This window comes from Mya arenaria, chromosome 3, assembly GCF_026914265.1.
Source record: "Mya arenaria isolate MELC-2E11 chromosome 3, ASM2691426v1".
NCBI classification, from domain to species: domain Eukaryota; kingdom Metazoa; phylum Mollusca; class Bivalvia; order Myida; family Myidae; genus Mya; species Mya arenaria.
Genome location: NC_069124.1, coordinates 13,974,112 through 13,987,167, shown reverse-complemented (window position 1 = coordinate 13,987,167; position 13,056 = coordinate 13,974,112). Strand labels below are relative to the sequence as shown.

At 34.7% G+C, this 13,056-nt stretch overlaps 1 protein-coding gene across 6 annotated transcripts in view; it reads right to left on the bottom strand.

Annotated features, from left to right (window-relative positions):
* Positions 1–10,601, bottom strand: part of LOC128227282 (neurobeachin-like) — a 144,108-nt gene extending 133,507 nt beyond the window's left edge. For all 6 annotated transcript variants that reach the window (XM_052937666.1, XM_052937669.1, XM_052937668.1 and 3 more), the window contains exon 1: positions 10,337–10,601. In XM_052937666.1, coding sequence (XP_052793626.1) covers positions 10,337–10,495 — 159 coding nt within the window. In that variant the 5' untranslated portion in view covers positions 10,496–10,601. The remainder of the gene's footprint in view (positions 1–10,336) is intronic.
* Positions 10,602–13,056: the final 2,455 nt, after the last annotated feature.

Here is a 13,056-nt window from a genome sequence, read left to right as displayed (position 1 = left end):
ATTAGTCAAAATTACCAATTATCCAAATGGGCCCTGGCACTATTCCCAAAATGGTGGAGTGATTAATTTATTATCAGACCTTTTATGGAACAAGAGGCCCAAAAGGGCCTATGCTCTACTGGCATGGCTTTTGTGGTCATATCAATCCAGAGCATGCATGTATGGGTAAAAGGCAACAGACATATACTTTATGTTTTGTGTTTGGGTTACCTGAAAACGTAGCACGTTCAACATCTGAGCCCAGAAAGTATTGTAAGCAGATTAGTTGCATGAACTATTTTAATATGTGCCAAGTAAAAGTCATCTGACAAAAAAAATGCTTTCAAAACTGTACTCATAGTAAAATTTCCTGTAGTTTTAAAAGTTAAAAAAAGTTGGTCAAAGTCAAGGGCATCCTAGGACAACATTGATCAATTTGAACAAACATTCACAATCAATTGTGCTGAGATGGATGCACGAACACACAAATAGATTTTCAAACCTTTCCAGATTTATGTTTACCAAACCTGTGAACCCTGGGTGTGGCCAGTAATGACACCAGGTGCATAACTTAAACATTCACAACCAATTTTGTTAAGATGAATGCGCAAACTACAGAACTTAAAGCTAAAAAATGGCCTTTGGGCTTTCAACAAGAACAAGGCAGAGTAATTCACAAAATCAACTGCAGAAGCAAAAAGCAAATTGTCTCTCAAAATCCTAGACTTGCAAATTGTCTCCCTTAACTCTAGACTTGAATTAACATATACATGTAAACTTGGCTAAAAATAGAATTCGCTCATGCAGACCTGGCTAAAAATAGAAAGCATTTCTTTAAAACTTTCATGGCCCATAATCTAGGCATGCATGGGCGGATCTGGCTGGTTTTCGAAAGGAACCAAGCTCTAATGGATATCTAGATACTGTACAAGTTTCATCGAGATATAATCAAAACTGAAGACTGTATCGTGTTTACAAGCAATTGTTTACAGACGCACGACCGCACGGACGCACGGATGCACATACTACGTACACATTACCATCGCATAAGCTCTTCTGGCCTTTGGCCAGTAGAGCTAATAAAAAACAATATAAGATCAATCTTTCCCCTTTATTAAATACATCGATCTAAGTCACCATGAGGAAACAATGCCTTCCAGAAATATGGCCATTAACAGGCAATTTGCAAAAATAAAACCAGGATAAATGTTTTTTAGATGGGGCAATTAAGACGAGCAATCAGCACTCATCAACTTTAAAATGCAGAAAGACATTCATTAATCCCTTCCGAAATAAATGTCAATCATCAAATCTCAAACAAATAGATGTGAAACAAAATCATTAACTAATTACGGCAGAATATAAAAAAAGTCCACTGCTGAGGCTTCGAGAAAGAAAATTCTAATCACTCCTATATAGGAATTTCTAGTCTTTCTTGTACAGGAATTTATCTGTGCTTCTGTAAAGGATTTTCTATTTGATTACAGGTATAAGAGCTATGAAAATCAAATACGGTATCTGTTAATCGCTTTCATTGCTCTTGCAGGCCATGTACTAGCCATGCTGGTCAATACTTGCTCATTATCAAGTCAAGTGTTCCCTGGAATATAGGTGTATGCTTCCTGACAACTGATATTGTGTGATCAGAGCACATCAATACATTTGATCAAATAAAGAAATAAATTGTTCCTGCACATGCATCTAGAGAAGAGACGGCCTTACTCAATAACTTTAAGCAAATTGGAATGGATACACATGTAAATGCTTTAATTAAAAGGGCACACTATAGGTTACACTAAGTATTGATGGATACAAAAACAAATAAAAACAAAAAAATAATGTATTGCCATGCTTAACTCAATTGACTTTGATCATCACAACAAACAAAAATTAACAAACTAATTTAGATTGTGTATAACTAAAAAGATATTAGCATTTATAAATAGGGTTTTCAATAAATAACTATGTGGCAACAGTTTACAGTTTTTTATCATCAAAGTCAAACAAGTTAAACATAATAATGCATAAAACATTTTTTTAGCATATTTTGCATCAGCCAAGTGTAACCTATATTGTGTGCCCCTTTTGTGCAAATAAAGGGAAAATGTGTTTTCAAGAATTATAGAGCAAAAGATTTCTCTTGAACACAGGTTGAGCTGACACTAACAGGTACTTTAAAACTTTTAAGATAAAACATAATAGTCCCCCACTGAAATACAGGTAATATTTCAGATCTGAAATGAATATGTTTAGGAAATTTTGACTGTTATACAAGTAACTAATATGTAAGTGGCCCAATCTTATTTGACCTAGTGACCTAACCAGAGATGACCCATATTCACACTGGTTATAAATATCATGCTCACAAATGTACTTCTAACCAAGTTTGAAGAAGATCTAGTAAAAACTAGAAATTGTGAAATTCAAAGAAAAACATCAAAGTAAAATTGTTAAAGACACAGGAATTGCTACAGACACCCAGGAATGCCCACCAACCAGTTTTCTCTACAACCAGGAATTTTCAATGAAAACTCCGGCTAAAACTTTAAATGAATACAGATACAGATACCATGTCAGTAGTTAAAAGAATCTTAGATTAATTTAACCTCGAACTTAATGTTTCTACATGTAGTTACATGTCCGGTGTTTGTTTTCTAGAACAATATTGATCTCCACTCTCTGAGGAAAACCGAAGAAGCCAATGTTAGCGCCTTCAGTTGACATCTTAAACATCTAATCTATATAATCAACCGCTTTTGACAAGAAATGGAATAACCCATCAATGATGATTCCATTAAGGCCCTCTCTGATACTTTGTTTAGAAGTAAAGATCAGGCCTAATTATTATAGCCAACAATGCATTGCTATTGCACACTTTAGCTCTTATTCTATAGTGTTATTTTCCCACAAAAAGCATTGTTTATTTCAACAGTTTATAAGAAGAGAAATATGGAACTCATGAAAAACTATAAAATGTGGTACATTCATTTTTTGGGGTGCTGTTTCAAGTTTTCAACCATGTCAGGTAAAAACATAATATTATTAGGAAAACAAATTGAATTTTATAAGAAAGAAATTAATTCAACTGAATTAAAGCTGGCAAACAAATGACAGAAAATGTCCACCATTGGCATATTGTTTTTTATCAGACATCTAATTGTCTTCCAAGATCCATTGAATGTATTTCATCAGGGTATCTGCTTCTAATTTTTGTTCTGACATTTGTTCTTAGAGAAGGGATACTTAAAATCCATAACAAATTATAATTCAAATTGTCATGATATTCTATTAGCACAGACTAGGAAAATTAATAGCTTTAATCTTCCCTTTGATCAAATGTCCATCAACATTGTTTTGAAAGTAACCAGTACCCATGAAATAAATATAAAACCATAGCCAATATTTCCACAAGCAGTTTTACAAACATTTAATCAAACTGAGGTACATACAATTAGCAGGGTTGCTTGAGCAATTGACCTTGTGACCTAGTTGCTCAACCTTAGGTGCATACTATTAGCAGGGTTGCTTGAGCAATTGACCTTGTGACCTAGTTCATCAACCTTAGGTGCATACTATTAGCAGGGTTGCTTGAGCAACTGACCTTGTGACCTAGTTCATCAACCTTAGGTGCATACTATTAGCAGGGTTGCTTGAGCAATTGACCTTGTGACCTAGTTCATCAACCTTAGGTGCATAGTATGAGCAGGATTGCTTGAGCAATTGACCTTGTGACCTAGTTCATCAACTTTTGGTGCATACTATGAGCAGGGTTGCTTGAGCAATTGACCTTGTGACCTAGTACATAAACTTTTGGTGCATACTATTAGCAGGGTTTCTTGAGCAATTGACCTGGTGACCTAGTTCATCAAACTAAGGTTCATACTATTAGCAGGGTTGCTTGAGCAATTAACCTAGTGACCTAGTTCATCAAACTAAGGTAAATACTATAAACAGGGTTCCTCGAGCAAATTAACCTAGTGACCTAGTTCATTAACCTAAGGTACATACTACTTACAGGGTTGCCAAAGCAATTAACAAGGTGACCTAATTCATCAACCTAAGGTACATACTACTTACAGGGTTGCCCGAGCAATTAACCTTAAAATACAAACTATGAAATATGACCTAGCTTTTAGTGTACAAATGTGTTTTTTTCAATTCTAACATTTGACCTTGTGACATACTTTTTGACTTACATGACCGCTATTAAATCTACACCAATAATTTATAAATATATATGTACATATTCTTGTCTGGTTTCATAAAGTTTGGTTAAGAGTGTTAGCAAGGTTTTTCAGACATTGATATATTGCCTTGAGAGATTCATTTCAAGCTGATAGTTGTCTGCCACCAATGAGTGGTGGCTTAATTTGAGAAAACAGAACATAAATTGGGGTAATTTTACACCATGCCATGAAAGACACAATGACATTGACAATGAAGAAAATGTTTCCTAATAGACAATAACTGCAACCAGGGCTTCTAAAACTTTGGAACCTCAATCGTTCCAGACCTGGCGACAATCGGTCTGGACCCGGCGACAACCCCTCCCCCCCACCCGGAAAAAAGGAAAGACCTGTTCAAAAGTCTGACTACGTAGAAATGTCACACATTTTCGCGACGTCTTTTCTGTCAATATTTTTTCGCGATGTCACAATTCCTAAGAGGGTTCTAGAGCCGCATAGCGGATTCAGATAGTCATTGATACAAGCTTAATTCAAATGAGATTCCCATCGAGTTCTGCGGCGTTTTTAATAAGAACGGCTGCGATCGTAAATAACTATGGCTGTCGGGAAGCGGTCAGACGACAAAAAGTGAAACAGTATTATGATTTATTTGCTTAATGCATCTACAGTGGGTCAACATTCAACGGATACTCTTGAATAATAATAATATATATCTAGATTTATAATCGGGGCTTCAAGCTATACGTGTGATATCGACAACGATTTTTTCATTACTGAGAATTAAAATGATGTAAGCTTCCAGACTATGTTGTTAATCAAGCGTGTCGCTGTTGATATCCTATATATGACTAGGTTCGGATTAACAATGACATATGCAATTTAAAAGAACAATTTAGATTTAACAGTTTGGTAATCAACAAACGGATATATCATGTAATGATCGACGACGACATAGCATAATCATATTGCAATGTGAAAATATGGACTGATTTTAACACTTGATCAGGATAGCTGCAAGCACACAATTAACACTTAGTTTAATTGTGTCTTCTGTGACCTACAAATACACGTGATTGGACCGATTGCAAGCGTCTGCTAATAAACAGATAGGCTAAGAGTGGTCAGTGTAGCGGAAAGAGCAGCTGGTCGCATTAGTCACATGGTAACTAAGACACTTTTATGACCTATTGGGGGTAGTTTTGAATGTGTGAATGACCCATCAATATTTGTGTATTACAATTTCTGCAACTTTTACTAGCCTAGTCATTTTGGACCGAAATTATAAAAAAATGAGAAAATTTCGGACCGATTTTTTTTACACTTTTTGAAACTGAAATCGGTCTGGCTTGGTCAAAATCGGTCCAGACCGGCAAATTGCCGGTTTTTAGAAGCCCTGACTGTAACATAACTTAAGTACCATTCATTTGGCGCAAACAGCATGTACATTGTAGCTGAATAGATAACAAGCATGTGTTAATTTAATTAATTCTACTAGTTTCAAGCTTTTCAAATACATCATTCATTCAGATGGTAATTTTACATTTGAACTGCATTTGGAACAGAATAACATTAACATGTCTTATATAGATATTAAATGTGTTATTGGTGTTGCTATCAAAGAGTATTGACTGAGCAATGGATCATGTTTAATGCACACATTTTAAACAATCTTTGAAAGATAAATAAGAACTAAAGACACTGATTACTTATTTATATAACACCAGTTCATGAACAGCATAAAGATGAAAAATGCAATACACTACATGTATATACAGACTCTCAATGATCCAGGCAAACATAATTATATATATGGAATTAATTTTTAAAACCTTCCACATGTGTTAGGCCAAAAAAAAAAAATGTCTTGTTTCTGGTCACATGCCTCAAAAAAAACAGGGTCGGTAGGTAGGTGTTTTTTTTTTTTTTTTTTTTTTTTATTCAAACCTTTGGAATGAAATAGTATAGCGTTTGAAAAATGATGAAATATTGTCTGCCAATACAACACCATCAAATATGGCTTAAAGGAAACTGGACACAAGTTTATAACCATATTTATGTATTTATTAGTTTAACAGAACAACAACAGCACTATTACATGACAAGAAGCAACAAGTCCAAGACTAGAATTTGAAATAATCTCAAGAAACAATTGTCATTCTTTGTCAGAAAACAAATATAAACATGGATGGAAGAAACCGTAATACTGGGTATTTAAACATCACAGAGGCAAAATCTAACTAAGTGTAATGTCAATGGTTCTTCATACAGAAAATTAATTTTAATCCTTTAAAACATTAAAAACGAAGGTCCAAAAATGAAACGTTTTAATATGACGTTCGGTATTTGAGAGAGACGAAGTATTTAAATCCATTCACTCAGCATAATGATTCACGCTTCGTCGGCATTATTTTGCCTTTATTCGTCCGATTCAAATAAACCTTGTATATGTGTACAGATACATGTAGTCTTTTGAATTACGAAAATGTCGGTGCCAAAACTGTCATTCTCGGTCGAGGCATTATTTGTTTTACGATGGCCCTTTTACGATATCTAAACAACCATACAACTTACCGAACATTTAGCTTCAAGTCAGACATTTTCTCGCTCGCCATGTAAATCGATGAAAAGACTTTTTATTGTTGTTTGCGAATGGGCAACTTTAATGACACTACAACCGTCGAAGTGCGAACATTTGTCTATTTTTATGGCTATCAAATGCGTAACAGACGTCGTCTGCGCAGGGCCAGCCATCTTCGACACGGCCGTATAAAAAACACGTCACGAATATAATATTACTGTCGGATAGCGCGGTTTACTCTTCGGCGCCGGGACCGGGAATCCCGGCTCACTTTACGCTAATTATAAAAAACGGTCTTTACGCTATAAAAAAAAAACGGTCGGGGGGTAAAAAGTAGGGTCGGTCGGGTGACCAGAAACAAGACATTTTTTTTATTTGGCCTTAATTAAATTTATTATTGCATATTATAACACACTTCAGAAAAGGCCAGTAACGAATTCAGACACAGTGCTTCTTTATAAGTGTTTAGGCCTAAAAAAAAAATTGTTTGGTTAGGGTTACATCCTTAAAAAAAATAGGTAGGGTAGGTAGGCTTTTTATTTTTTTTTATTTATTTTTTTATTAGGTTTTATATAAGAATATAATTTTCATCATTGGAGAATGGTGTTAAAGCTATCTTCTGTACAAGCATTTAAGGTTTAAACTTAATATTTAAAAGCAATTAAAAAAAAACGAAATATTTTTTATTTTATTTTTTTTCATTTTTTTTTCAAACTGACTATAAAAACGGTAGGGTAGGCGCCTATTCCGTAGGTAGGGTCGGGTAACCCGAACCAAATGTATTTTTTTTTAGGCCTTATAACCAAAAGGGCCAGGGGGGCATTTCAATATTTTTAGTAGTAACTTCAATTATCTAACATCTATAAAATTGTCACAATTGGCAACACATTGATTGTTTTTATTCCCTCACCTTTGTGAACTTAAAGTTTAATTCAAACAAATATGTAGCAGAATAATGATACTATGACACTGGAATAATTTCTATTAAGGACAAAAATCTTCTAAGATCTTTTTTGAAATGGCCCCCAGGGGTCCGAGTGTTTCATTCAAGTTCTTAGATGTAAGATGAAATTATTGAACATGAGCCAATATTGAATTTGAAAACTTCCAGGGAAATATAAAATACAAACTTTTTGCCATCTGTGACGATCTCACATGTATAAGACTGTCACAACAAAGATCCTTTCATGAAAAGGGCCCAAAGGGAGTGTGTTTTTTTCCATAATTTGAACATTTGTTGAATTCCATCAGCTTTTGATAGCACCTTTGATCTTAAGTTCATGGTCATAGCTTACAAGTGCCAAGTATATTGATAAGATGTAGGTGGATTTCCATTGGTTTATTTTTTCCTTGTCAATCTGAGAGCACATAACATAACATAATAACAGGTTATTGCGCTTCTTCAACTTATGCCAATTTTAAACAAAATGATTAATAATTTTATTAAAAGGAGAAAGCAAAGTGATTGGTAATTAACAGATTAAAATACTAAGGTTGTTCTTCTGCAGGTGCATGCATTATTGTCATGTTCACATACATGAACTCACTCTGCCATTTAAAGGAAAATGATGCATGTATACATTGCAGAAATGGCTTTTTCTTATAACAATGATAATAATAAATTTTGTATTATTTTTAGAAACCATTTTTAATGATATTTTTTTCAAACAGTTATTCCTTAATAAGTTATATTAAATGATCAAAGTCAAACTACAGTACACTCAACGAGTTAGACCCACTTTCCGTTTCCCTCCGCAGATTTTTGCTATCGCGGCCAACACAATGATTTTATCGACTGTCCCCTTTCCTCGGAGTTTGAATTTAAGGCCCTCGGAGGGTGATCAGTGGACCGAAGAATAACGAACTCGGCGTTCCTCGGAGGGGTTAACTCCGCGAATCTCTGCGGACACTAGATAAGAATCTACGCTTAAGTTATATTTATTTTATTAAAATTTTCAACCGATTACGACGGCTCCAGTAAATTGCTTTTTATTATTTTCCTCTGCCCGTTTTGCATGAAGTTAGCTTACCACAAGAATGCAGTCGTATTTCACTAGTTGCACATGTATCTTATAAACGTGTTTTTGCTAATGACTGATAAACACATTTCTTCTGAGAAATTCTAGGTTACACATTTTCGGAAAATCAGGAGGTCAAGCACGCGTTCAAAGTTCACAGCGCATGGTTTTGAAGGCCTTCTTGCCTCGTTTTCTGTGGAAAATTCCATGAAACGTCATAGCTGTTTTTAACCACCAATAATAAATAGTATATTCTACATTGTATTGATCACGCGCTTGACGTCAGAGGTCATGGTTCAGACTCGTGTAAATAGTCGGCTGCTTTATGATGCAGTAACTTAGTGGATATACTTTAATGATTCAATGTTTATAATTCAAGACAATATTCAATTGGCATTTACGGACATAAATACAAATTAAACGTTGGTACATGTAAAAATCTTTTACGCTTAACAATGTGGATAAGCATAAAAATAAATAACTTTCAAACAAGAATGATTTCTTGCTTATCTGATTAGACTCGGAGTTCCGCCGCGGGATCATAAAATCGGATGATTCTCAACGCTATCGTTCATATTAAACTCGGCGGTAAGCCAGCCACTAGGAGGAACTCAGGGGGATTTTAGCGAGGGCAACAGTTTTACCCTCGGAGGAAACCCGCGATCATCGACTTTATCCCTCGGAGTGAGCGAGGAAAGTGGGTCTAACTCGTTGAGTGTACTGTATTACAAAGAAATGAACCATATTGATCACATCTATTCCATTCCCAGTCATCAAAATTACTTTTTTAAATGAACAAGCTTGAATTCATATACTACTGCTTGGCATTACATTTTTCAACAAGCCCTGCAGTATAAAACCCAGAATTTTAGCAAGCCTAGAACGCATTTAACCAGTGCTGGGTGTGCGGGCTTGTGCTAATTTCGATGACTGCATTCTCTCTGTTAGTCTGAAATTCATCCCTTTCGATATAGTAAGAAAAGAAAAAAATTCACTTAGGAAACCATTAAAAAAATACAATTTTTATATTTCATTTTAAAACAGGAGCAGGCAAACCAGACCAAAGTTTTTTATATAAACATTATAATTTATAAAAAAACAACGTGTGCAGTAATAAACTGAACAGAATATCAATTTGGCATCTCATATAGAGCGTCAAGTCAATTAAAAACTCATTCCATTGATGACCTTTGTCATAAAAAAATATTACAATAGTTTTATATCAATGATATTAAATGAAATTATTTCATATAAAAATATATACACAATTAAGAATTATTACTATTAAAAGAGTGCAAAGGCTTTTTATGTTTATAAAGTAAAGAAAAGCTAAGCTGCAAGTAAAATGAAATGCAAAGTTATTAAATAATATTGTTCAAACTGATCATCAGCATGACCTGGGTCTGAAATACTAACATTTAACACATCTAATATTTAATTTCAATAGTCATTCTGCAGATCAATAACCTAATTGATCTATACCACTGAAGTGCCAAGTTGAAGCTGGCAGAACTTTGCAACCATGGGATGTATCAACCAGGACATTTATCTCATCATGTATAAATTATACCTACCAAGTGTAAAACTGTGTTGACAACATCCTTGTCTGACACCTGGTTCACCTTGATTAATCCAATTAGAAGTCCAAATTTTAAGTCATCATTTGTTTTTGAGTTTAGAATTTCTTCTACAGTTTTTACTTCTGTCTTGGCGCTATCAGTCGCCTCAGACATGCTTGAGGATTAACTGTATATGCCTGTCACTCAAAGCTGCAAATTTCTTACACGCAAACAATGTAAATCATGAAAATATGGATAGAAACAAGAAAGTTGGTATCGGCTTCAGCACCAATACTACTTCCGGGTTGTACGGGGCAAATATTTATTGACATGTAAATATTTTGTGGATTCACAAAAAAATACAATGATATCAAATAACAATGTAAATAATATGTAAAAAAACATTGCAACAAATTCCTGTGCATTTATATGTATATGTATTTAATTCACAATATATATATATATATATATATACATCCTAATTAACCCTACGAAAATAACGGCTACACACAACTATTTTTGATAACAAAAAATTGCGCATATAGGGGTGTGTCTTCTACCAGCTTTGATAAAAGAAAGGTATTGAAAATGATTGCATCAATAAATAATTTTTCTCAGGCATCGCTGAAAATTGGATTTTGCTTTCATTTTAAACTCCAACTATCATAAGCATTGAATAATGTAAAAACATTATCTATACGCTTAACAATTTGGTAAGTTTGGTTTGTGGTCACCAAGCCGGACAAGTGGGTTTTCTTCCGGGTTCTCCGGTTACTACCACAATAACATAATGTTTTAATAACTTGTTCCACAATCGTTGTAAAATAAATAAGTTAAAACTAATTAGTTACGTTTCATTTTCTCACATATTTTATTGAAACATATTTTTAAGAAAAAATCCAGGGGCTCCTCGATCCTTTCTTCAAAGCATTATTCCTGACTCAAATCAGGCAAACTGTATCTGAATGGGACCACACCTGACAGGTTTACATGATATTATTATCTTATAATACATGTATGGCTAACCAAACATTGATATTTTGAAAGGACTTCGCTAATCGTTTTTTTTAAATTCTTGAATCAAAGGTTTCTTTTTCATAAACTCTAGATATGCTGTTGCGCATTTCGTTTTTATGCAGAGCAAAACTATTCCACTTCAGCTTTTAATTCGTTCATTTAAAGACGTTTCCATGTCTTTTCTCAATAAATATGTAGTGTCGTGGATCCATACACCATTGTTATTAGGTCCGTGCCCGTGTATAATATATTCATTAGATATTAATATCTTTATAAAAACGTTATTGTCACCTTAAACTAAAAAATCGATGTTTATGAATTCCACATTCAAAATCAATACACTGTATGTGGTAATGCCTTTAGCAATTAATGTACCAGGGTCATTCCGGTTTTGTTACGCATACTTAGAGACATGGTCAGGGGTGACATGCCGGTGGGGTGTTTAAGTTTTGCCTTTTAGGCTGTAGGCCACTGTAATGCTCCGTGCTACAAACTGGAACTTATTGTGTTATGCGGTTTAAAATAGTACGAATCAAAGACCACTTTATTCAAATACGTTCGTAAGATTGTAACGTTAATGTGTATTTTAAAGCAAGCCGAAGAATCTAAAATAAATCTTGGTGACGAATCGAGGGAAACAGACTAAGCATAAAATGGAAATGTGTTGACTAAAAGACAATGTCCTATTTACCTAATACATATAGTCAAAACGTCCTCAGCCATTATCGGGTTTCATTTAATTAACTTTACACTAGCAATAAACTTGCGGGATGAGATCACTGTTTATATATCATGGTACATATAGGTTTATCAATAATAGTTTACCATCAATATACATTACCTATTCTTTGGTAATGACAGGCATTTATCGGTAACAGTTTGGCTCTAAAAGAACGTGTCGAGTGTATAAAACTATTAGAAAACGGTCGTAGTGCAAGAAGTTTTGTCAAGGAATTTAACTGTGAACGGACTCAAATTAATTTCTTGCTTAAGCGTAAGCGTGAAATTGTAGAGGAATATGACAGCAATGGAAATTCAAACGCAAAAGACAGAGGAAAATTAAAGGAAATGAGGAACTGAATGAACTCGTGTATGCATGGTTTTTGGACGCTTGTGCTCGTCTTGTTACTGTTTCTGGGCCATTAATTCAGACCAAAGCCAAAAGGTATGCTGAGGAGTTAGGTCTTACTGAAGGCCATCAATGGGTGACTGGAGTCATTTCTTACTAGACACATAATTGTTTTTAAGAAACAAGGTGGTGAGCGTGGCGAAGTCAACCAGACCACAATCGCCAAGTGGTTAGACCAGATTCCACCACTTTGTGAGGGATATGCTCCTGATGGATGGTCAGGACTTTTCTACACGAACTCATCACATTCTACACGAAGGGGGAGGACTACGCCGGTGGGAAACGAGCAAAGGAGAGAATAACAGTTGCTCAATGACTGGTAGGTTGTTAAGCCCTTATCTGTTACGATGATGCTGTTGTAATGATGATGTTGATGTTTAAATGGATGTTGATGATGATGATGATGGTGATGATGATGATGATGATGATGATGATGATGATGATGATGATGATGATGATGATGATGATGATGATGATGATGATGATGGGTATGATGATGATGATGAGGAGGAGGAGCTAGGAGGAGGAGGATTGTAAAATAATATTTCAAAACATTTAATCTGTTTGTCTTCATGAGAAAAGCTGAAGC